We start from the raw sequence: 25,442 nt of genomic DNA, 5'->3' as shown, positions 1-25,442 counted from the left end.
TTTCAGACAGTTTTCCCAGCCACTGCTCATTGTTTGGAGATGACAGTGCCTTGTGTGCAGTGTGGTCTGTGCTGAGCAGATGTGTCTGCTGGGATCACCTCTGTTTGCAGACTCTCCTCGTCTCAAACACAAGGTCAGAGCTGGCTCCAAAGCTCCAAATTAGCGAGAGGTTTGGCTGTTGAGAAGCTTATTAACATTAAAATTAGACCTTGGAAAGTAACAGAATATGCATAAGATTTCTGGGAAGATTTATCCATCTGCATGTGAGTGGGACACGCATTCTGTAACCGGCTCTTGTCTCCCTGCACACGACTGATGGAGATCGCTCCTCGCGCTGCCCAGCCCTGATGGAGCGTGTTCGCTTCCCCGCACTCTCGGGGCGCTCATTCCCCGCCATTCTCGGTCTCGGCGCCCACGGTTCATGTTCGCAGGGCGACGGGGGGTCGCGGGGGGGTGGGGGGGTGGGGATGTCGAGCCGTGACGTCAGGGTGTTTCCCGGTGACGCCGCGGCGGCCCATGCGCGCTGGCGGCGGCGATTCTGGGTGACGTCACGCGGCCGGGCGTGACGCGCGGGTGGCGCGCGCCGTTGGGAGCCGGCCGGGACCCGCGCGCGCCTCCTCCTCCTCCCCCCCCTTTCCCCCCCCGCACACAGCGCGCGCCGAGGCTGGAGGCGCCCCCTCCTCCCTCCTACACCCCCCACCCCCCCCCGCAACATACACCCCGCCCCAGGCACGCGACTCCCCCCGCGCGCGCGCCCCAGCGCTCCCCCCCTCCCGCCCAGGGCCAAGATGGCGGCGCTGAGCAGCGGCAGGAGCGCCGAGGGGGCCTCGCTCTTCAACGGGGACGCCGAGACCGAGCCGCCGCCGCCGCCGCCCCCAGCGCTCGGTGCCTGCTATGCGGCCGGCGGAGGAGACCCCGCCATCCCGGAGGAGGTGAGGCCGCGCCGAACACCGTCACGCTCCCGCCCGCCCCGCGGCTCGGCGGGGATCCCGTGTCCCGTCCGTTCTCCCCCCCCCCGCCACCGACCGGTGGGGCCCGCGCGCTCCGGGGGGCGCTGCGGCGGCGCGTGTGAGTGTGCGCGTCTGTCTCTGCGAGTGTGTGTTTGTGTGTGTCAGCGTGTGTGTGTGTCTCCGAGTGTGTGTTAGTGTGTGCGTGTGAGTGTGAGCATGTGTGTCTGTGAGTGTGTCTTTGCGTGTGTGTTAGTGTGTCTGCGTGTGTGTTAGTGTCTCGCTGCATGTGAGTGAGCACGTGTGTCTGAGCGTGTGTCTGTTGTGTTAGTATGTGAGTATGAGCATGTGTGTGTATGAATGTGTTAGTGTGTCTGCATGTGTGTCTGAGTGTGTGTTAATGTGTCTCTGCATGTATGAGCGTGTGCATGTGTCTGTGTGAGCATGTCTGTGTGCATGTGTCTGTCTCTGCGTGCACGAGTGTGCACGTGTGCCTGTGTATGTGTGTCTGTGTGTGCGTGAGTGCATGTCTGCCTGTGCATGTGAGTGTGTTTCTGTGTGTGCGTGTGTCTGTGTGTGCATTAGTGGTTGATAGGAATGGTTAGACTCGGTGATCCTGGAGGTCTTTTCCAACCAACAGTGATTCTGTGAGTGTGTATATGTACATCTGTGTGTGCAAATCTGTATCTCTGCATGTGAGTTTGTATGTGTGTGTTTATCTCTCTGTGTGCATGTTTATGTATCTCTGCGTGTCTGTGTGCACGTGTATATCTGTGTGATTACACGTCTGTGGATGTATGCATATCTGTGTGTGTATCTTTCTGCCTGTGTCTGTATGAGTGTCTGTGCATGTGTATGTGCGTGTATGTGTCTGCATGTATGTGTGAGTGTGTGTATCTCTGCATGTGTGTGTATCCATGTGTATACCTCTGTGTGTGCATGTTTGTATGTCTCTGTGCATGTGTCTGCATGTGCGTGTCTGCGTGTGTCAGTGTGCATATGTTTGTGCATGACTGTCTGTATCTCTGCCTGTGAGTGTGTATCTGTGCATGTATGTGAGTGCATGTATCTGCATGTCTGTGCACATGTGTGAGTGTGCGTGTGTCTGGTTGTGCAAGTGTCTGTTGGTGTGTGTATGCATGTGTGTATATCTCTGTATGAGTGTATGTGTGCGTGTATCTCTGTGTGAGTGCATGTGTGTCTGCAAATGTGTGTCTGTGTCCGCGTGTATCTCTGTGCTCATGTGTCTGTAGACACATGTGTCTGTGCGTGTTTCCATGTGTGTGTATCTTTGCTTGTGTGTGTGTAGGGGGGGTTGTAATTGGTTTTCACCAAGGGATTTGAAACACCCAGAGTATTTTATCTTTATCAAGGAGCGCAGTGGTAGGACAAGGGGTAACAATTTTAAGCTGAGAGAGGGGACGTTTAGATGACATCTCAGGAAGAAATTTTTTTCTTCTGAGGGTGGTGAGGCACTGGAACAGGTTGCCCAGAGAAGTCCTGGATGTCCCATCCCTGCAGGTGTTCAGTGCCAGGTTGGATGTGGCTTTGAGCAACCTGATCTACTGGGAGGTGTCCCTGCCACATGGCAAGGAGGGTTGGAACTGGATGATCTTTAAGGTTCCTTCCAACTCAAACCGTTCCATGATTCTATGATTTTAAAACTCGGGTTGGGCACAGTTCCTTTTGTGGATGTTGGCGTGGGTCATGGTTTCTGCACACAGATTCTGAAGAAACTGTAACGGACAGGGCACCGCACGGGAATGGGGGGTGTCAGGCCTCTGGTTTATGTCTCTGTTACATACTTCCTGTCTTTTGGGGCACATTACTTAACTTCTCAATCCCACAGAGAGTGAGTGGCACTACCTGTTTTGCTGGGGTTAAAGTGTAAGTTGCTAATGCTTCTGAAATGTTTTCAGAAGGTGGAATAAAATGTGCTGTGACAGCGCAAGGTATTTTGCAGATTTGAATACTTGTAGGCATCGAAGTGAGAAGGGATTGCCAAATGCTGTGTGCATCAAGTCTGTTCTGGAGGTAAATACAGATTGCAGAAGCTCTGCCTGCTGCCTTGTTCTGGGTGTTAGTTGCTGAAGATGATTTCAGCTCAGTTTCCCCAAGTATGTCTGTAGTCAGTACAGGACCTCTCATGTGTAAGCAAAGCCTTGTGGCCCTGGGAGGCACTGAGCCCACTAGGTAACGGCTCCTTGCTGCTCTCTGGGGAGAGCCTCCAACAGGAAGGATGAGCTGGGCTGGGCCAGCTTGCAGAGAGGGTCCAGTCTGACTCCCAGCTCACCAGTGTTTTCATCCAATTTTTTGGATAATTATATTAACAGTGTGGTATATTCTAGTGGAATGAAAGAGTTGAAAAGTTTGACAAGTACTAGAGCTCCTGCTGGGCAGACAGCCAGAGAGGAAAAATAGGGAAGGAGTCTAGCCCTGTTGGTGCTAGTGAGAGGTTAGATTGAGTCCGTCCTCTTAAGGAACTACTGGCTTGCTTGCTGAAGGAAGGCAGAACTCAGCAGTAGACATGTATTTTAAACTTAACCAGCAGCGTGATTAAATGCTTTGAGTAATGCAAGTCTGGTCTTAACTTCCCTGAGTAAGGAGAAACTGAACTGGTTGAGAAACCGAAATACCTAAAGAGTGAGGTTTAACAAATGCTTTCTTGCAGCAGCAAAATGAGGTTTAAAAGGTTCTGGTTGACTTTTATCACCCAGATAGTTCTGGTGCAGCTCTGTATGGAACTGATTTTCTCAGTTATTTCTGCCATAAAAAAACCCCACATCTCTGTGGAATTATTTCAATAACTGGTTTATATCGTGCCCCTAGAAACAGTAATATCAGTAGAGATGAGTTGGATAAATAAACTGCAGTGCAAGAGGGAGGACGGGGGAAAGAAGTGGCAGGAGGCAAAAATTTTTTTTACAGTTAGTTTTTGTACCAAAGGGAGTGTTGGTGAAACTACTGTAAGTCGCTTGAACTTCAGAAATATTTTAGCCTGTGTCAGTCATTAGATTTCACTCCAAATGCTAAATTACATAGTGTGGCTTCTTTTGTTCCCGCCCTGAATATCTTACATCCCTGTATGAGATAGAGAGGGCGAGAGAAAAGCAGTCTGGTGTTGGGAACACCTGCCAGCCAGAGGTTGTAAATATGGATGCATATATTCAAGGTTAGGAATTGTGTGGGATTATTCTTGTAGTATTTAAAAGCAAACTTCTTGTACCTTGGAAATACTGAAACATGGGTCTGACAGCTGGTGACAGAGTTTTTATTTTTCTGGTGCCGTTCTGATGTGGTTGTGTTCTTTGGTTAGCTCATTCTTCCTCAAGTCATAAGTAATTATGTTTTGTTTACTGCATAAGTGCACCTATTACTTCATCTAAATACGTGTTTTAGTGAAGTTCAAAACCGAAAAATTGCTGATACAGTTAGAAGTGAAACTATCCCCAATACAAAACCAAGCCAACCTAAAGTGTTTTTGCAAATTCAAAGGAACACAAGTCTAAAAAATACTGAAGTGCTTCTAACTGACTCATGGCTCTAATGTAAGTACATGTTCTAGTGTTTTGTTTTGTTTCTTCAAGACAATGTAAATCTAAGCTTTGAAAGTGCCTTTGCTATGGAAGCCTTTAAAGGAGCACAGCCTCACTTATTTTGAGAAGACATCTGGAAAGGTTTTAATTCCCTATAACCTTTTGGGAATGGCTGTCCCAATTTCTAGGAGGAAAACCTTCAGTTCTATACTCAGTTTCTGTTTGTAAAAGGGGGGGTGTAACAACAAGAATTTCTAACAGACCTTGGAGTACTCTTACCCAAACTTATAAGTCCCAACTCCCTGTTGGAGGAGGTATTCTGTATCAAGATTGTAATTCAGTGCTGTGTTGGGTACAACTACACCAGTGTCACTTATGAATTCAAGAGTTGGTGTTTTCAAAAGCAAATTTAAGCCATGCTGTTCAACTCACGCCCAGTTTTTAATCGAATAATGAATTTAGTGCTTTAGAAGTTACCTCAGGAGCCTAACTGCTGATACTAAGAATCTTCTAATAATGAAGTCATTACATAAAGAGTATAATGATCACTGAAGCTTTTTTTTCCTGTACTGCAATTTAATATTATTAAGAATAGTTGCCCATGCATGTACACATTGAGGAAACAGATACATCTTGGAGGGAGAAGGATTTGAAAAGGGTAGAGGCAAGTCAATTGAGCAGAAATATTTCTCTTCCACTCACCATTCAGTTGCTGGTGTTGGGATGCCTGGGGTAAATGCTGGCGTCCAGAGGCACAGAGATTGGCTTCTTCCCCAGGATGAATTCTTGGGACAAGAGATTGTTTGGAAGGAAGGTTTTCAGAGTATTAGAGAGTTGTTGATATAGTAAGGAGTGTGCAACAGCTGTGAGGAAAGGCTCTGTTCTTGTTGCTAGAGATTATTTACACCAATATTAAATAATTCAAACGGGATTTTCTGTACTTGGCACTTTGTGCCCTCGACTGCTCTTTGGAAGATGAAAATGACTTTGAAGGTTGTGAAGTGAGGGCCTGAGCTGTTGGACAGTTGATTGTTTTCTAGGCAGCAATGCTGGAATTCTTCCTGTGTGAATATTGGTTATATATTTAGAAACCTTAATCTTTTAAAACAGATTTAAGAAGAATAAAATGTATGGAATGAAAAAGATACCTCTAACCTTATAAGTGATGGGTTCTCATAAAGTAAGATAGATTCACCAAGAATAACTGAGGTTGTTTTTGTTGCAATGACATTTAGGAAACCTATCGTGCTGGGAATTAGAATAACTTTCCTTTTAAGTTTCTGTTTCTTTGAAGAGTTCACAATTAAACGTGCTACTGATTTGGAAAGTTGAAACGATGTAAGCTTTTTTTTTTTTACTTCATTGCTTTTGTAGTTTTGGAAATAGTGTTTTATGTTGAGCCTCAATTATGTTTCATTGCATTTGTATTCGGTGATTGAGCTAACTTCATAGCCTGTGAATGACATCCTATTTAATTGTGAGAACAAGTTAAACTGTAGCCTACCAGATGCTTCGTTACCAGCTAATATTCTGCAGGAGTATATCTCAAAAGATAAGCAAAATAATTCTTTGTTTTGCACAGCATGGGAAAGGCCTTTGCCGAATACTGCATCTGACTTTGGATTGCAGATTTAAGTAATACATAGTCTAGCAGGGGAGAGTTCAGAGAAGAATGCTAAGTGTGGTCTGAAGTCTAGAAGATCAGAGCGTTGAGGAAAGACTGAAAAAAATTGGGGTTATTTTAAAAAGAAACGGAAGTTGTAAAATCTGATACAAAGCAGAATGCAAATAACTTGTTCTCCAGGCTCCTAGTGGATACTGCAAAAAGTGAGTTTAAATGGTATCAGAGGAGGTGGTTTCACGTTACTGTTAGACCATTTTATTTATGGCTGGGTATAGTGAAGCATGAAAATAGACTTCCTTTATGTCCATTAATAGATTCTGTTACCTCCACAGGCAAAGGCATGTCAGGAGGGATGGCTAAAAGTTGATCCAGGTGCAGAAAAGATAGTGACTTTGATAACCTCTCATCTTTTCTTTTTCCTTAGGGTTTTTATGATTTATTTTGTGGTAAGGTAGATCGAACACTAGAACGCAACATTGAAATACATGAGTTTAGTGGGGATATTAAAGACATTTCTGCTTATGAGTTTTTTTCCCAAAAGGCAATAAGATTACAGCTCTGTCCTGTGGTAGCTTGTTTGATTGCATAAAACTTGCTTAATAGAGTAGTAGCTACTTCTGAAAAGTTTTGGTGTCTTGTGAGGCTTGTTTCTTCTCTTTGGGGTTACCCACAGACTAGTTGGGTAGAAAGCGTTTGTTCCTGGGATTTTTTTGTTGATCTATGTTGTTGGTTAAGCCACTAACACTGTTCTCATTTATACTTCGTTCTTCAACTCAAAGACTTCTTCTTATTAAAACTGTTCTGCTAATATCCTTCTTGACACTTCATTTTAGCCAGGGAAGGTAATTCTTTTGTTGCATATAGTTAAAAATACTGTAGATCAAGTGAGATTTGTTTTTTTTATGGAGGTATCTTTTGATCTATGTTTTAAAACAAACTGAAACAAATCCCTAATTTCCTTAAAGCTTCAGTATTCCACTTTGTTATACTATTTTGTAATAGATCTGTAGTTCAGTTTAATTATTGTATCTATAGAAAATTTGCATGAGAGATCTTGAAGGGAATTTCAGTTAGTAGGAAGTATAACCTTTTTTGTCCTCCCAAAGAAATAAATGAAGGTTTCAAAAGATCATGAAACCAATAATACTCTTCTAGTCCAGCCTTGCATAGAAGCTACATCAGGTTTGAGAATTGTTTGGAGACACTTTTTGGCCAAGCATGTTTTATGTAAGTTTTCAGTTTCAGCAAGTCACTTTGGAAAGGCAGCATAATGGTAAATACAGTAGTGATGCTCTGCCATAACCTTAGTCCCAAACTGTGGATGCTGCTCGCTGTCACTTCAGTTACGGTGAAGTCAGTGAGACTGTGCTCTGCCACCCATAGGTTTTGCTCTTTCCTGTGCTAGCATTGGGCTGTTCAGCCAGATCTGCTCCTTTGTACCAACTTAGTGCCACATAGTTCTTTTCCCAAGTCAATTCAATTCTCTAACACTGAAGAAAATTGTTACTGCTTTTGCTGGGTTGGTTTTCTGCAAGCTTAGTGAGCTGAATCTCCTCAACATGGCTCCAATGAACGAGGCAGGAGACAAAAGGAAAGTGGCGAAGGGAAGTAGCGGTAGCTTGGTGGTCCCCCCCTCACTTTTTTTTAATATATCATCTTTCATAGAATCATAGAATGGTTTAGATTGGAAGGGGCCTTAAAACAGCATCTAGTTTCAAATCCCCTGCTATCAGCAGTTACGCCTTCCACTGGATCAGGTTGCTCAAATTCTCGTCCAGCCTGGCCTTGGACACCTCCAGGGAGTTTCTCACCCACCAGCATCCCCAAGCCTCTCTTCTCAGGGCCGCTCTCAATCAATTCTTTGCCCAGCCTATAATGAAACTGCACTGGCCTTCAATTTTTATATTTGAATGAGAAGCCTCGTTCAGCTGATACTTCCTTAGCTGGACTTGCCAGGTTTAGATCCTGACAGCTTAGATCTTTATTGACTTGAGCTTCCTGTGCTAGGTTCTAACAGCCTTACTTGGTCTCTCTGGATTGCTTCTCAGCGTACCTTTCACAGAAACACAATTTCTTGCCATATTTTTGCCAGTGTGCCAGGGTTGTTAAGACACTCTATGAGTGTCTTGACTAGTAAATATACTTTTTCAACAGCTTTGGTCATGTGAGGGTTCTAGGTACAGTATTTAGGTTTTTTGAGGTGTGAGATGGTTTTCATAACTCTCAACGGCTCACACATCTGTGTGTGTGAACACAGCTGCTTTCTCACAGCTAATGCACAATACAAAAGCCAGCATGCAATATATGCCTTTCTTTGCTTCAGATTTTTTATTCCAATTGCTCTTGAGCATTTCGGGTGTACAGTGGAATCCTCCTAATCATCCCTCCTGCGAACATCTTTCCAAAACGATGAAATACATGTTTATGCAACTGGTTTCCTCCTCTGTGGCTGGTGCTAAAGTTGAATAAGACTGCTTCATGCAGAATTACATGCCTTTTTTTTTTTTTCTGTTATAACCCCTTGCTGCAAGAATTTGGCTTGTTACTCCACCTTTTTAGCATTTGTGTGTTTTGAAGGAGCGGCAACAGTGCCTTGCTTTATTCTGTTTCTGATGACTCGTTATGAATGCGGACCTCAGCAAAAAAAAAATGGGTGAAACAGTCAAAGGTCTGATTTTTAGCTATTCCCATTGTCCAAAGGTGCTGCCAGTTCAGGCAGGAGTTTTCAGAGAACAGTGCTGCCAGCTGTCTTCACCATGATGCTCCCCAACTAGTGTGAACATTAGAGATCAGGAAACAGAACCTCTGCTCTTTTGGAAATGGTGTTTGTTGTGCAGTGCAGGCAGAGTTCTTGGTCTCAGATGAATTCTCCATGCTATAGATATTGAATTCAGGAGATCTTGGAGTGTGTTTGGGCTCTGAAGGAAGCTTTTATTTTTCTGAGGTTCTGATCAGGTGAAATATTTTTGTGGATTCTCCCAGTATACCTGCACAAAATTTGATGTGAAGAGGCAATTAAATTTCTACATGGAGGGTACCAACTTTCTTTAAAATCTTTCATCTAGGAGGCAAGCACTTAAGGTTGTAAATGAACAAAATGTAGTGAATGTCTAAAAATGTGTTGCATAACTAAGTGGCTAAGATTTGTTTCTTTACCACAAGAAGGGGGATACCAGCTTCAGTCTTTTCATCAGTTATATAGTGAGGCCCTATAGACAGCAGAGTCGTTAGTAAAGCTGTTAAATGCACTGATAAGCAGTGAGTACTTTTCAAATGCAGTTACATTGTGTTCAGTCAACTGAGCACAGAGTTGGTAACTTTTAATTTATATTTTTTTCCTTTATCTCAGATAAAGGGATTATTTTGATGGCGGACATTTCTGAAGTCTCAGTAGCGTGTCTAGGTTTTTTTTAATCTCTAGTAAAACTTACTCAGTAAAATTGTTTGAAAAGCACTATAAAATCAACATGAAATAAAATACATCATTGTGACTAAGAAGTTGGTAATATGTAGATGTTTGGAACTGGATGTTTGTATATTGGTGCCTCAAGCTTTGAACTGGTTTGGTAAATTTATTCATTAAATTTTAATAGGTCAAACATTCTCATTAGTTGTAGGTAATGTAGATTTAAATGCGAGTCTTTAGCATCTTCTGAGGTAGCTTTCAGAAAAGACTTCTTTAATCATTCTCATAGTTTTGCTAGAATACAATTTGTAAGTGGTAATAGTGTCTCTTGTGACATTTTTAAGCTTATGCACATTGTTGAAAATGGGTGTAACTTTTTAGTCTGTAGATTCAGTAGTTACAGGTTATAAGCCTTGCAGCAGGTTTCACGTACTAAATAGTTCTCCATCTTGATCAGCTAAGGTTTTACTGAGTCAAATGAAAAAATCTTTTTTTCATATTTTTTTTTTCAGTTTTCTAAATTAGTTGTTTCTTTTTAATATCTTACCATGGTGCCTGTTGTGTCTTGGTTCGGGTGGTTTGTTGTTTGTTTTTTTTGACTCTCCTAACTCTACAATGGGTGGCAAGGTGCCAGTTCTGCCTTTTAAATTATTTCATTTTTCGTGTTGGTGTTAGGGTTACTAAGGCAGCGTGGACTGCTGAGTAGAACACAGAATGCCGTTTAGCAGAATGTGGTTTCTGTGGCAGTTTCTATTTGTGACTCTGTTCTGTGATTGGGAGCAAACTGTGTTTTAAAAATAAAGCCAAGTACATTTGCTCTGTTTCAGGTTTTGAGACCTGTTTTATCATAAAAGTAGGAAACCTTGGGTACTTTATTGGATCAACTATCTGTAAACAAACAGAATGTTTTTTGTACTTGATTAACAATTCCATTTGTTTTACATTTTCTAATTTAAAAGTTGGTAGAAAACCTATGCATGATGTGGTAATACTTTAGTGGTGGAATATTGCAAAGTGTATAACAAATTATTTGATGGATTGATGAACTTTTAAATAGGTGCTGATTACCTTTTCTGGATGGTCTAATTAATTGTGTGCTCTGGCAAGGAGAGAGCAGAATAAGTTCTGTAGTTCAGCTGAGACTGAGTTTATTTGTTTTGTCTTTTTAATTAGTGTGACCCAAGCTGTGTGAGAGCTCTGCTTGACTAGCATTGGCTTCTTATAGGCAATTATTGTAATTAGCTGGTTGGCTGCTTGCTTTCCATCACAAATATGACTTGTCTTCAGCTTAAGGTGTGTGGAGAAATAGTCTGATGTATTTTTTATTTTTTTTTTAATTTCACTGCTGTGTGGATTTAGCATTTGTTGAGAGTCTCTGGTAGTTACTTCTCCAAAACAAAATTGCATTCTCAAGTAAGTTAGGAAATATGGATAGGTTTTTTTCCTTTTTTTTTTTTCCCTCCTTTTCATACAATCACAGAATGGTTTGGGTTGGAAGGGACCTTAAAGATCATCCAGTTCCAACCCTCTTGCCATGAGCAGGGACGCTTTCCACTGGACCAGGTTGCTCAACGCCCTGTCCAACCAAGCCTTGAACACTTCCAGGGAGTAAGCATCCATGACTTCTCTGCGCAACTTATTTCAGTGCCTCACCACTCTCACAATAAAAAATTTCTTCCTAATATCTAATCTAAATGTGCCCTCTTTCAGCTTAAAACTATTACCCCTTATCCTATCCCTGCAGTTTCTGATAAAGAGCCCCTCCCCAGCTCCCCTGTAGCCCCTTCAGGTGCTGGAAGGCTGCTGTAAGCTCTTCCTGGAGACTTCTCTTCTCTAGGCTGAACATCCCCAACTCTCTCGGCCTGTCCTCATATGGAAGGTGGTTTTGGCTTGTGAGAGCCTACGTAGAAGTTGTTGAATTCATAAATGTGAAGACGGAGAATTTACCAGAACTTGATGTTTGCATAATCCTCACGACTACTGAATTAGTACCAAAGTGAGAAAAAGGGACTGGTAGTAATGCAACACAAAAGCCTAGAGGAACATGGAATTAAAGATTTAGTTAGATCAAAGAAAGCTGTGCAACTGGTGGTTAATGATTTAAATGAAGGATACAGAGATCCCTTATTTTTCACACTCTGCTGTTCTACTGTGGTAGAAAACATTTGCGAACTTTCCTTTTTATAGTGCTTGGAGGCAAATTCTTCTTAGCAGCAGGCAGCAAAGATGGCAGATGATAGAAAAAGTGAGGGAATGAAAGAGAATCAAAACTTAAACAGGAAGACTGCTGCTTCATGGTAGCTTGAATCCATCCAGCTGTTGGCTGTAGAGAGGAAAGATGGCTTTTGACACCAGCTCATATGGTCATCAGGTCATTTGCCAGTCTTTTTCAGCACAAAAAACTGACAGAAAACTATCCTGGCCAAAGAGAAACATTTTCTGCCTGTTTAGAATGCTGAAATGGTTCAACCAAAGGTTTAAGTTCTGGAAGCAGGGGTGAATCACTAAGGACAATACGGTAACAGCACGTACCTTCTCGGTTGGTGTAAGCTGCAACCACTGCCTAAGACTCTTGGAATCATAGAATCATAGAGTCATTAAGGTCGTAAAAGACCTCTACGATCATCAGCCTAACATGACCATGACTACTAAACCACATCCCCAAGTGCCACATTTATGTGTTTTTTGAACACCTCCAGGGATGGTGACTCTACCTCTTCCCTGCGCAGCCTGTTCCGATGTTTCACCACTCTTTCAGTAAAGACATTTTTCCTAATATCTAGTCTAAACTGAGACCACTTCCTCTCATCCTATAACTCGTCACTTGGGAGAAGAGCCCAGCACCCAACTCGCTACAATCTCCTTTTAGGTAGTTGTAGAGAGTGTTAAGTTTTCCCCTCAGCCTCGTCCAGGCTAGACAATCCCAGTTCCTTCAGCCACTCCTCCTAAGACTTGTGCTCCAGACCCTTCACCAGCCTCATTGCCTTCCTCTGGACACGCTCTAGCAGCTCAGTGTCTTTGCTGTAGCGAGGGGCCCTAAACTGAACACAAGTGTTCAAGGTGTGGCTTCACCAGTGCTGAGTACAGGGAGATAATCATTCCCCTATTCCTAGAGAAATTTCTGGATTATGTTACAAGGGTAGACTTTATTGAGCTTTATCCTTTAGAATTTATCATTGTATTTGAAGAAATATTACACATATGAGAAGTAAGGAACATTTGAAGTCTGAATTCCTTTTGTTAAAGAGGAGGCAACTTCAGAGGCGAAAGACCTGACAGACTGGAAGATTCTTTATTCTGCTTTAAGAGTAGAGCAGAATGATGAGCAATTCAATTTGTGTTTAGAATTGCACAAGGGAAAAGACATAGATTACTCTCAGCTGCAACTGATGGTTTGCAACTAAATGAGCAGTGCTAGAATACTAAGTGAAAACTAAGAGTTAGTAATACTAGGATTTTGTGTGGTGAAAGTCCTCTGGTAAAGCCAGCAAGTTTTTATTGAATGTTATTGTCTTAGAACTGCAGAGTTAGTCTCCCACTTGTTTTTTTCAGTAGAGTTCTTGCTGTTAACTCCTCAAAGATTATTCTCTGATACTCAAGGGTTAACTCATTCAAATGTTTCCTAGTTTTTTGGTAGGGAAAGAGTTGTCTGGGTTTGGTGGGATTTTTTTCTTAATGGGAACAGTGTCCTAACAGACACAGTTGAAAACCTGCATTACTGGTTACAAGGGGTTAAGAATAGGCCTTTCCTTCCTAAAAAATGTTACCTGTTAAACAGAAAATAGTTTTCATCTTGAGGCCTTTTTTAATATTTCCCTAACTGCTGTGCTTACAGCAGATGCCCGCTGATCCCGTTACTGTATGTGCTGGTCTAGTTATGATCCTCATCAGAGAACATGGTGCAAAAAATGTTGTACCTCTTCTTGAGGGTTTTTCTTCTTGAACATACTATTATATATCTTCATCAAGGCCATTCTTCATCGATCTAGAAAGATGTGTTCATGGACTTAGTGGAAAAACAGATACTACATCTTTTTTCTTTTTGCTACAGTAACTTCTGTAGATACTGTTGTCCATAACTTATTTACTATACTGTGATTGTAAATTTTACCAGACTCATTCTGAACTGTCTCACTAGCCAACAATGAAAAGAACACTGTCAAAGTCTGTAGTTCAGGCACTGTAAAAGAGCTGCGATAGAAATTATTCACTAACATTAATAGAAGCTTGGTGAAGATGAACTAGGAAAGGCAACTTCGATGCTGATGTATACATTGCTTATGAAAATGGTGATATGAAAACCATTGCAAGTTGGTTTTGAGTTCAGTGAAGTTTTTCAGCTATTAGTATTTTTGTACTTTTTTAAATAAAAGGTTTAACCGCACCATTGAAAATGTGGTGAACATTGAAGAGCTGGTGAACAGTAGGAAAAATGCAAAAGTTAATACAGTCAGTGTGCAAGTTGAGGAAAGTTTCCACTGGCAGTTGGAGAAGAACTAGAGCCTGAAGTGTAGGAAGAAGGAAAGGACTGTCCTCCCCACTGTATCTGCACGTTCCAGCAGATTACTGCAGAAGAAGCTTTGTAAGATGTGAGGACTAGCACCCTTCAAGGTTGATGAGAGGGGAAAATATCTCGAGAAAAGCTGAAAGAGAGGAGATTTAGATTAGATATTAGGAAGAAATTTTTTACTATAAGAGTGATAAGACACTGAAACGGGAGAACGTGTGGATGCCTCAACCCTAAAGATGTTCAAGACCAGGCTGGATGAGGCTTTGAGCAGCTGGATAATCTTAAGGTCCCTTCCAACCCAAACCATTCTATGATTCCATAAAAGAGAACAAAATGTGAGGAAGAGGTAACAGTGATTTTCAGCATAGAAACTGGGAAAATGCAAACTCTGCGTCTTGACATGTGAGTGTTGTGGTGGAATGATGAGTTATTAACCCCTTTCATATGTCCTCTTTTCTCTCTCGCGCGCTAACAATTCACTTTCAAGTTAATAAAGACATTATTCCAGGAAAGAACAATCTCATACATGACAGCTTTCTAAAGCATTGTCTGACAAAATGGATCCTATCTCAGTGGACCAAACAAATGAATTAATTCTATAAGAAAGAAGCCTGAAGGCACTGATTAGGATAGTCTTGGACTGGTACTGATGATTTTGTCCTACTTATAAAACAGTTTCTAAATCAAATGCTTACGTTTGTTTGTTTGTTCTAGATTTACCTAGTTGGTTCTATCAAAGTATTCTCCATCATCAAATAGTGTGATAATCCAAATGAAAGGCACACTGTTCTTGGACAAATGATGTCCTTTTTCTTCGCAGAATCAGTTTGAACTCTCTGGTGTCTTCTGTCAGATGAGAATCATAGAGCTTAGAGTTGAGGTGTGCTGCAAGATTTGGGTATTAATGCCAGATGCAAAAATTATAAAAGGTGGTTTGCTTTGTGCTGTCTCAGGCACTGTGTATTTTGACAAGCAGCAAAGGATGCGAAAATAGCTTTGTATTTTATAGCCTTGCATTTGTGGAGCCATAGTCTTCCCTGAATAGGATGGATTTAGGCTTCTACTGTATCTGACTTGCCTCTGGGTTGAAATAGGTCATCATCCTTTATTACATTGCAAGGGAGTGCTTATTTGCAAAATTAATGCACAGTTATCCACAATAGGCAGATACAAGTTGATATATTCCAGTATATCTGGACTATTTCCCAGTCTTCTGGCTGCCTGTGTCTGTTAGCCTGCGTCAGCTTCCTTGTGTCAGCAGCACTGAAAGGAGAATCAAATCTAATCTCTTGTGATAGAGAATAACCTTAACCTAATGCTACCAGATAAGACAGAAAAATTTATTTGAGGCTTTTTTTGGAAAAATGATAAGGTTATCCAAGCTGTAGAGGATTCATTGCTTTTTTTTCTAGAACTACAATGAAACAGCGTGTCTTGAATAGCTGTGCTGCTTCCTGTGGGAAGGGACTAGGCTTGTGTGTGGACAGTGCTGGGTGCATTGCAGATTCACTTCACAATACATTAAGATTTCTAGCAACTGTCTCTTAGGCTGGCATTGATTTTTGTATTTCTGCAAGATGCTTGGCAATTGTGGTTTTATGGTTTCCTTCAGGTATGGAGTTTCCCAAGTGTAGTGGAGTGCTCATAAGAATAACAAACAAATAGTTCTGTTCTTTCTTAATGACTTCTGCAGTTTTCTTTTACTTCTAGAGAAAGTGTGAATAAAGTGTGGATAAAGGGATTACTGTCTGATATTGAAATGGTCTTCGTGTGTACATATTTAACTTGAAAAACTTGGTTTTACTCTGATGTCAAGAAACAAGCTCTTTGGTCCAGACCTAATTGCTCAAAGGATCCTATATTTCATGGGTTTGTTGTCTCTGTTGTTGGGTTGTTCTTTGCTGCTGTCCTGGAATGTACATACTTATGGGGAATGAGAAACTTGCTAAAATCCTAGGCAATTTTTGTACACTTAAGGTGTTATTTGGACAGTTAAAAGAAACCCGTACGCCTGTGAGTGCTGCTGAACTTGAGAGATTTAATTCTTAAGAACCTAGTGTGTCAGGTTTTTTTCCTACAGAGCTCATGGGGATGTGTTTTGGCTCAAAGTCTGTAAGGTTGGGCTGATGCAGATGATGCAGACTTAGCAGAGAGAACTTATCTGGACAAGCAAGTCTGGGAGGAGAAAAGATAGGCTGAAGTTGCTGGCTCTGCTGGCTGTGTAAGTGCAACAAATGTGGTGCATTTTTTTGTGAGGCAGAAGCTGTGAGTGCTGTCGTGTGCAAAAGCAGGCTTTTTCGAGTCGCATGAGGTCAGTTGTGCAGAGCACCAGTTTGGAATTCCAGTTAGGAAAAGGCTTGAGTTCCTTCAATTGAATTGGAGTAGTCATAGATCCTGTGTAGTAGGATGCAATGTACTTGCACAGCGGTTGATTCTCAAGGAGCTAGGTAGGTAAAGGATGCTCTGGACCACAAAAAAATACCCTATGTATAATCATATTCACTGATATGGGAAGCCAGGAGGTAAGTTTTGTGTGAGTAAACGTAAGTAGAAATTGCAACCTCAAGGGAAATTGTGAAGCTTGGATATTTGCCATGGCATATGTGTTCCTGTGCCTGCTTGATTAGGGATAGGATGTGCCAGTCAGTACTAGAACTGTGGAAGTTTTTTCAACTTGTCAGAAAACTTTTGATGAATATGGCACATGAAATAGGTTTTCCATTTCTGTGAGCAACAAGTAATGATTTGTTGCTGTGGTTGACTATGATTTATTTCCTTGTGCCTTCAGCATTCTTTTAACTGTGTGAATAGCCTTTCTAACATGAGAGGAATGCATATTAAGTTTTCCTTTAAGATTCACTTTTGGAAAGGCTCTAGGTTGTGTGCATAGATATTTAGTAGGTAACTCAGGACACTGTTTTCAGCTCCTCTGAGCAATGTTGTCCTCCACAAAATTTTAACTTCAGCTTCTTCAGGTAGAGATGTTTTTGCCACAGCCTGGCAGCTGGCAGTAAGTTTCAAAAAAATCGGATTTTTTTTCTTCATTCGTCACTCAGTTTTTGCTCTTGTCATGATATTAACTCAGCATGAAGATTTCTGCCCTCATTAGAGGCTGTTTGATTCTCTTGCCAACATCTCCTAAATTCTTCCTTCTCTTATTTAGCCTGGAGAAGAGAAGACTCCATGGAGATCTTATAGCAGCCTTCCAGTACTTAAAGGGGGCCTGTGGGAAAGCTGGGTAGGGGCTCTTTATCGGGGAGTGCAGGAATAGGACGAGTAGTAACAGTTTTAAGCTGAAAGCAGGGATATTTAGGTTAAGTATTAGGAAGAATTTTTTTTTCCTGTGAGGGTTGTGAGGCACGGGCACAAGTTGCCTAGAAGAATCTTGGAAGCTCCGTCCTTGGAAGTGTTCAAGGCCTGGTTGGGTGAGCAACCTGATCTAGTGGAAGGTGTCCCTGCCCATGGCAGGGGTGTTGGAACTGGATGATCTTTAAGGCCCTTTCCAATCTGAACCATTCTGCGAACTCACCTCCATTGTGCATATTGCCGTTGCTCAGTTATATTTGTCATTCTGTGTCTTTACTGTAAGAGAAAAGAGAAGCAAGGTTGTGGTTATGGTAAAAAATAGAAAGTAATGTATGAACAAGGAAGTTATTAGTTATTAATCTACAAAGAAAAGTATTTGGAAACTCATCTGATGAGGATTTATTCTACTGAGCACTGGTTAGGCCACACCTGGTGTGCTGTGTCCAGTTCTGGACTCCCCCAGAATGAGAGAGATATGTACATACAGGAAAGAGTCCAGTGAAAGGCCACAAAGATGAGTAAGGGTCGGTGAAAGGAAGATGGAGATGGGCTCTTTCCAGTGATACCCACTGACTGGGCCAGAGGCAACAGGCACAAACAAAACACATGAGGATCCCTCTGAAAATCAAGAAGCACTTTTTAATGTGAGAGTGACTGGGGACAGCCACAAGTTACTCATAGAGGCTGTGGAGTCTCCCATCTTTGGAGATATTCAAGAAGATATTCCAGAGGCCTTTTCCAAGCTCAACCTTTATGCGATTCTGCGTTACATTGTCAGTGAAGCATCTTCCCTCCCAGCCTCTTCCATTGCCAGGCATTTAAGTATAGTAAATTATTGATATTGATTGTGGTACCTGTTGAGAACTTTTTGGTGGTCACCCGAATGACCAGATAATAGAAGTTACTTTTAGTACTAATGAAACTGTTTCTGAAGGTAATCCTGAGGTGGATCCTTAGTTTTCCAAGACCCTTCTGTATAGACACCCAAGTTAATGGCAGGTTACCAGTTACAAAGTAACTAAACATCCTAAATTCTTATATTGAAGAGATTAATTGAAATAGTGTTGATTGAAGCTTGATCTTTTCACCAGCTGTAAGAGGTCTTTCCATCTTGGGAAAAAATAGCAAAATACAGAAGTCCTCTTTGCTGTTGGCTGGTAGGCCTAGCTTCAACGTGATAAATTGATTGCAAGCTGAGAAGCAAGCTGACTTCCACAGTTGCCTCAAGGGAGTTTACATATAGAATACTTGAATTGCACACTGTTTGGTGTCCCCTCGCTCATCTCACTCTTTGTAGTTTGGATTGCTAGTCCCTAGGCAAACGATTTTTTGCTTGACACAATCTTCTGATGTCTGTTCTAGAACTTGGGCTAGAAGTTAATCAATTACTAGTTTACTTTAGGAAACTGCTGGTAAGTAACTGATGTCAAGAATTAGAAGGGATAAATACAGTGGTGTGCAAAATGTGAGTTCTGTATTTTAGAGTTTGTTTCTTCGTGAACATCTCAAGTACATTATAGAACTTGTTCTGATCCTACTTGGATTGGATCCTATTATTGATGCTTGCTTTAGAATATGAAGTCATTTGCCTCTCCTTTTTAAAGAGACAGGTTATCACAACTTGTAAATCCAAAGCTGATCTTGAGACTGTATATATTATCAAGTGTGAAATAGGTAAGAGTTAAACTGAAAAAGGTAATGGGAGTCTTTTAAAATTTTTTTGGAAGAAGCATTGTGTATATTCTCATTATTTCTTCCATCCTGGGTCTAATAACTCTGATATAAAATTTATTTCCTAATAAATAGTCTGAATAACGGTACCTGAGAAGAGATTCTCCTTTCCCCTCCTCTCACTATAAATTTCTGACTTTGGGTAGTCTAAAGTAGCTTCTTAAATCAGCATAGCATTATTAGCTTTAAATTTATGACTTTATGCTTCACTGCCTTTTTAGGCATAAGATAGGATTCTTAATGCTGTTGACCTACAATAGTCTGAAGGTTCTCAAACTGACTCTTTCAAGATGTTGTGAAGAGTGAGTAGTGAATTGTGTCACAGTACAGTGCCATAATTTTCTCTGTGCACTAGAGAATCATGGACGCCATTAAGGTTGGAAAAGACCTCTAAGATCAAGTCTAACCATCAGCCCAACACCACCATGCCTACTAAACCACGTCCCAAGATGCCACTTCTACTTTTTTTTGAACACCTCCAGGGATGGTGACTCCACCACTTCCCTGGACAGCCTGTTCCAATGCATCACCACTCTTTCAGTAAAGACATTTTTCCTAATATCTAGTCTAAACCATCCCTGGTGCAACTTGAGGCCATTTCCTCTCATCCTATCACTTGTCACTTGGGAAGAGAGACCAACACCCACCTCACTACAACTTCCTTTCACGTAGTTGTAGGTGGTGATAACGTCTCCCCTCAGCATCCTTTTTTCCAGGCTCAACAGCCCCAGTTCCCTGAGCCGCTCCTCATAAGACTCATTCTCCAGACCCTTTTATCGGCTTTATTGCCCTGCTCTGGACACGCTCCAGCACCTCAAAGTCCTCCTTGTACTGAAGAGCTCAGAAATGAAGATGAGATTTGAGGTGCAGCCTGAGATCATGTGAAGGTCTGTAAGAAAATTTTCAGAGAAGGCAGAGTATAGAAAGTGCTCTTTTAAGATCAAGACATCCTATTCCTCTGCAAACAGAATGCTAGGTCTAGGTTTTGTAAATGTTGTTTGCTTAAACTTCGATAGAAGAACTCCTTCAGTAAACTTTGTAGTGCTGTAGAAATTGGGTTGCAAAGTTTTTCGAGGAGAATACTTAATGTTTTCGATAAGCATGTAAAATAAACTGGTTTTAAAAGTTGTTTATTCAATGACTCCTGAAATTTAAAAACAAATTGAATTTTTCTCTGTTCATCTCAGAAGCAAACTGTGTCTTATTGACAGTGGATGAACGGGATAACTTTGTTCGCTCTTATACTGATAATTAAAATAATTTTATTATACCAGGAAAATGTAATTTGGTTTGGGATAGATTCTCATTTTAATAATAATATTTTTAATTTTCTGTTTCAGGTGTGGAATATCAAACAGATGATTAAATTAACACAAGAACATATAGAGGCACTGCTAGACAAATTTGGAGGAGAACACAACCCACCGTCGATATATTTAGAGGTAAGTTTACGTTCAAATTAATGTGGTTAGATTAATGGTGTGTTATCTTAATCTTATGTGAAACATCTTATGTTAAAGATGAGAATACCTATAGTGAGAGAGAATATTCTCCTTGCATTTTAGAACCTTAACTCTTTCTCTGGCAACAGAAAGGAACTGTATGGGATTCCTGATACTGATCAGCAGCGGAAGATCAGTAGCATAGTCTAATAATTACGTTGGTGCAATTGAAATATAAAGTAGGTGTGCAGGGGTGTGTGTATAATAGAAAAAGGCATGCTCTGTTGTTAAAAGCACATTTACATATACACATGAAAACATGTTATGAGACTAACATTGCCTTTAAAGCAGTTGACTTCACTTCTTTCTCTTTGGTATATAATCATGTGGAGTCCAAGAAATGGTATTAGTGGAATGGAAATTCTTAAAGAAATATATAAAATTGTAGGGTGGAGTCATATTTTTGAGCTGTGATTAATTTGTACTACAAATTAAATTTCTGTATTCTTTCATCACTCCGGATTCATAAAGTTGCATTGGCGTAGGACCAGTGAGATCATAAAAAAAGACTGCATCCATAAGTTACATCTCTTGGGAACTGAATGGGTATAATTTGCTCAAAACCCTGCTCTCTTCTTGGTTTTCTCAAGTATCGGAATAACTGGAGGTCAACCAAAATTCTTTTGTAGCCTTTTTAATTGTAATTGCTGCCTAAAGACACTGGGTAATGAAAAGTAAAGATCTCATTATTTGAGGTGTTTCTAGCTTTTATCTTAATATGTCAGAGCAGGGCGCTAGCTTGGTTATACAAATGTTGACAGAGTGTCATTAACAATTAATGTCAAATGAGGCCCTCTGTAAGTTGCTTTACTTATTGCTCATATGAAATGGGAGTATTGAATGGGCGCTAATCACTATTTTACCCACTCAGTGGTACATAAACACACTTCTGTTTTCACATGAAGGTTCATTCCATATCTCTGGATTTAATATTGCCACATGTATGTTGGTTTCATTAGATTGTGAATCAAATTGCAATGATAACGAGCTTAATCTGTTATAAGTCAAAATTTCAGGTAGTGGAATCATTAGTTCATTACAGCCATTTGTCACTTCTATCTAAATTAAAACTGAGATCTTAAGATATTCTATGATTCTGTCTCTACACTGGAAGCTTTTTAATTATTCTGTAGCTCTTTGATAGGGAAGAGGGCATTTGCAGTGGTAAATGTGTACTGGGAAATCCTTGCAGTAGTGTGAAGAGTATGAGAACTTCGAAATAGTGTGTGACTGCAAACCACGAAGCGAGAAGTGGATTTGCAGGTTCAGTGTTTCCATGTGCTGCTGAGATGAAACTGCAACTCTGGCTCATCAACGTGGCAGGGAAATCCTGCGAGACAGGGCAGGGTGTTCCTCCACTGCACTGAGTTCTGCTAGATCATGAAGTGGATCTTGTGACTGGTAGTGCTAGGGGAGCAGTAGGGAGCAGTACTGACTAGGGTGCAGTAAGCCATTGGGAGGAAGATGGAAGTGACTGGGTTCCTGCTTTTTCAGTTGAATTATCCCAAAAGACAGCAAGTCCTGTGAGAAGAGCCCACTGTCACTGAAATGAAAAGCCTTACTTTTCCCAGCTCTTTGCTGTGTGGTTCCTCTGCTTTCTTTGTTCAAGTACTTGCCACACTGGTAGTGGCTAAGCCACTTCCAGTCACTAACCTGGAAGGAAAATATTCTGGTTTTGTTGGATTAGTTTGTCATCCAGTCAGTAGATTGAACTTGGTCCTGATGAAGTCCATTGAGCCCCAAAGTTGTGGTGAAGGTTAGGGAAGGGTAAGAGCTTGCAGCTGTGAGCCAAGAACCTAGAAAATGGGGTGAGAGAGGAAAGAAACTTTCTCTTTGGATGGTCATTAGCTTAGATTAGATCATCCTCACATGGATGGATTAAAGTGAATACGATTAAATGCTGCAAACTTGTCATTTATTTAGCGTGTAGATTTCCTGTGGTAGAACTGAAGTGTGAAAGAAAATGAAGAAATAGACTGCAGCATTCGTGATACGGCCAGAAGCAAGGTTACTGTCTACCTTTGACTGTTCATTTCAACTCAGCAGCAGTTGCCTGGTGCATCCTTTCAGTGCATTTCCCACCTTTTTGGGTGCTTTTGCCTTGATTGGGAGCAAGAGTTGCTTCCTATTGTCAGAATGTACTTTGCAGCAGTTTATCTGAGTCTAATCTGTCACTGCTAGAGCTAATGTTTTGATTTTCTGTGTTCCTCCATCTGTCAGAAAACAGGCCAGAACAACCCTGGTTGCAGCAGGAAAGGATAAAGCTCTTTGTCAAAAGCTCTGAATGTAGTGTGATAACATGGGGAAGAACACATTTGCTTCTAGGAAATGTGGCACTAAGGAAGTACAATACTTGTGATGTGAATAAAAAGAACAGGAGAGTATGTAGAATACATGTGGGTATCTTAAGTGATTCAACAGATAACTCATTGGTCTGTCATTCATTAGAAATAGCAAACGCTCTATGTACAGAGATGCTGTACGATGTTGGGCCTGTTGCTCAGTTCCACCTGGCCATCATCACTGATTTCTATGCATGACCTGTCTTTCCCTCCCCAAGCTTTCATGTCTCGACTATGTGTAGGCCTTGATCCTATGGTCTGTGTACTATCTCAAGAGCATTTTAACGGGAAGGTAATGTAACTTACATTCTGTCCAATCCTCTTATGCTTTTGTATTTTGATTATTTTGCTGAAGTCTCATTTCTGGCTGTGAAGTGCATTATTGCCTTGCTTTTACCCAGAGTCAGTATGGGTAATTTTATTAGTCTGTTACTTGGACTGCATCATCCTTTTCTTTGCTTCCTTCCACTGCTCTGATCTCTTTGGATCTTCCATAAAATGGGGACGACTCTTAAGGACTCCTGCGCCTATTGATCAGCTATCAGCAAGCGTGTCATAGCAAAAGTTGGAATTAGCCAACGCTAATCGCTAACTAAGTTCCTGCAAATGAACACTTTTGCTTTCACCCATATTGCCTTTCACTGTTATAAACGTCTAGTTTGTTATTCTAATGCTTTCTGCAAAACCATGGCTTTTTGTATACTCATGAAAAGCGTGATGGCTATTCGTCCATCTTCTGGTGTGTAGAGTTTGAGTACAATAGGATTTGTTCTGTTCTTCTGTACTCCTGTCTGGCTTTATATCCTTTGTTTCTTACACGTTCATAGAAGTTAGAGCACCCCGTACACTTGACTCCTGGCCTGTGTTGGAGCAGCCTCTGTAGACTTGTCAAGTAAAATTGTGGTTGACAACATTGCGTTTTAATTAGAAGTGGAAAGGAAAAGGTTGGGCGAGCAGAAGCACTTAGGGAAGCTGAAGAATTGAACAAGAAAATTAATTCTAAAAACTGAGCATTCAAAGGATGTAGTAAAATTATGTGTGCATTGAATATAAAACATACACCTCATATAAAAATAAAAAGGATCTTGCGTCTTAGTTACAGTTGCTCAAGAAAAAAGAAGCTGAAAAGCTTTTGTTTTGGTGCTCATCTGAGAGTAAGAAGACAAAATGGGGGGTTTTATGGCAGAGCTTTTTTTTTTTACTTCTGGAGGGGGTTCAATGCATTTTACTTTAAAACTGACAGCTGTTGTCACAGCCATCATTTCAGGATTCGTCAGTGGACTGCAAAAGAGGAATGACTTTCTTGAAGTATCAAAAGTGATTGATGTGTGCTATGTTGAATTCAGCATATATTTTATTATTCCTGCAAGAGGGGTACTCGAATTCAGGGGTATCATCTCCTTGTCTTCATCATATGATCATAGACTAGAATCGTAGCATGTTAGAATGGAAGGGACCTTAAAGATGATCCATTTCCAACCCTGCTGCCATGGGCAGGAGCCATCACTCCTCAGAGACAGCCCTGAAAAAGTGGCTGTAGAGCACAGCGAGTGGGGCCTTGCGAGCCTGGGCAGGCTACTTTGTGTGCAGCTGCTGAGGAGTGGAAAATGTAGTGTGAAGCTGCAAAGCAGTGGGTAGCTTGTCTGTCTCCTGTCAGGGCAGGAAAGTAGGGGCTGAGGAAGGAGACGGAAGCCGCTGAGAGACTTTTGTGTGTGTGTATTATAAGGTATAGAGGTAAAAACCAAAATGAACAGAAGAAAAGAAAAGAATATTTGTCATTAACTGCACAAGTTTCTTTCAACTGTTGTAATTAATAATGGCTTTGGGTATCTTATCAACGTTCTCTAATACAATTACAATAAAAACTTTACACTGACTGGAAGAAATAATAAAAGTAGTAAGCCTTGACTGTATTAAAATCTAAAATGGGCTTGCAGATAAAATTCTTAGGTAGTCCTGTTTCTTAACTTCTTCCATCCCCTGTCTGTGAGCATGCATCTCGGGTCTGACAGAGCCCTGGAGGTAACTATCCAATGTTTGAAATAACTGCTTTACTCAGTATATGTAGAAATATCATTGATAGCATTTTTCTTCTGGAGAAGAGGCTGTAGGAGCTCCTTGGTAGGCTTTGCCATACTTTTAGGAAGCACAGTGTATGACAGCAACTGAACACGTCAATGATTTTTGGCTTCCCACAATTTCTCAGTGCATTTTATCTGTCCTTGAAGTGTTTTTTCCCAAAATACACAGTTTGTGATTCACTGTGGAAAAACCCTTTTCTTAAGGGCTTGTCTAAGCATTGTAAATATTGGAAATCTTTACTGCTAAGAGGTCTGATGTTATGATACTGGAAAAAAAAATGGGGTTCAGTTAGCAAAAATGGTTAAAATATGCAGTTGCATGTTCTTATATTCTTTTTTCTTTGTCTCTACCAACAAAGTACTGATGAAAAAGGTAACCTGAGTTAGGGAAAGGAGAATAAAGATCTGTGCATTTCAGCTTAGCATTGGTGGCAAATGCTGTTTCCAAACCGGAATG

General features: G+C 41.1%; 1 protein-coding gene across 2 annotated transcripts in view; it reads left to right on the top strand.

Moving 5' to 3' along the window:
* Positions 1–742: 742 nt before the first annotated feature.
* Positions 743–25,442, top strand: part of BRAF (B-Raf proto-oncogene, serine/threonine kinase) — an 87,125-nt gene continuing 62,425 nt past the window's right edge. Inside the window, exons 1-2 of one of the 2 annotated variants that reach the window (XM_054064979.1) lie at positions 743–932; positions 20,401–20,502. In XM_054064979.1, the coding sequence (XP_053920954.1) occupies positions 789–932; positions 20,401–20,502 (246 nt within the window). In that variant the 5' untranslated portion in view covers positions 743–788. Of the gene's footprint in view, positions 933–19,807; positions 19,948–20,400; positions 20,503–25,442 lie in introns of those variants that run through there. The other variant, XM_054064986.1, reaches the window with a different exon arrangement.

Source organism: Cuculus canorus, chromosome 1 (genome assembly GCF_017976375.1).
Source record: "Cuculus canorus isolate bCucCan1 chromosome 1, bCucCan1.pri, whole genome shotgun sequence".
NCBI lineage: Eukaryota > Metazoa > Chordata > Aves > Cuculiformes > Cuculidae > Cuculus > Cuculus canorus.
The sequence above is the reverse complement of the archived record's forward strand: the minus strand, read 5'-3'. Positions and strand labels throughout refer to the sequence as shown.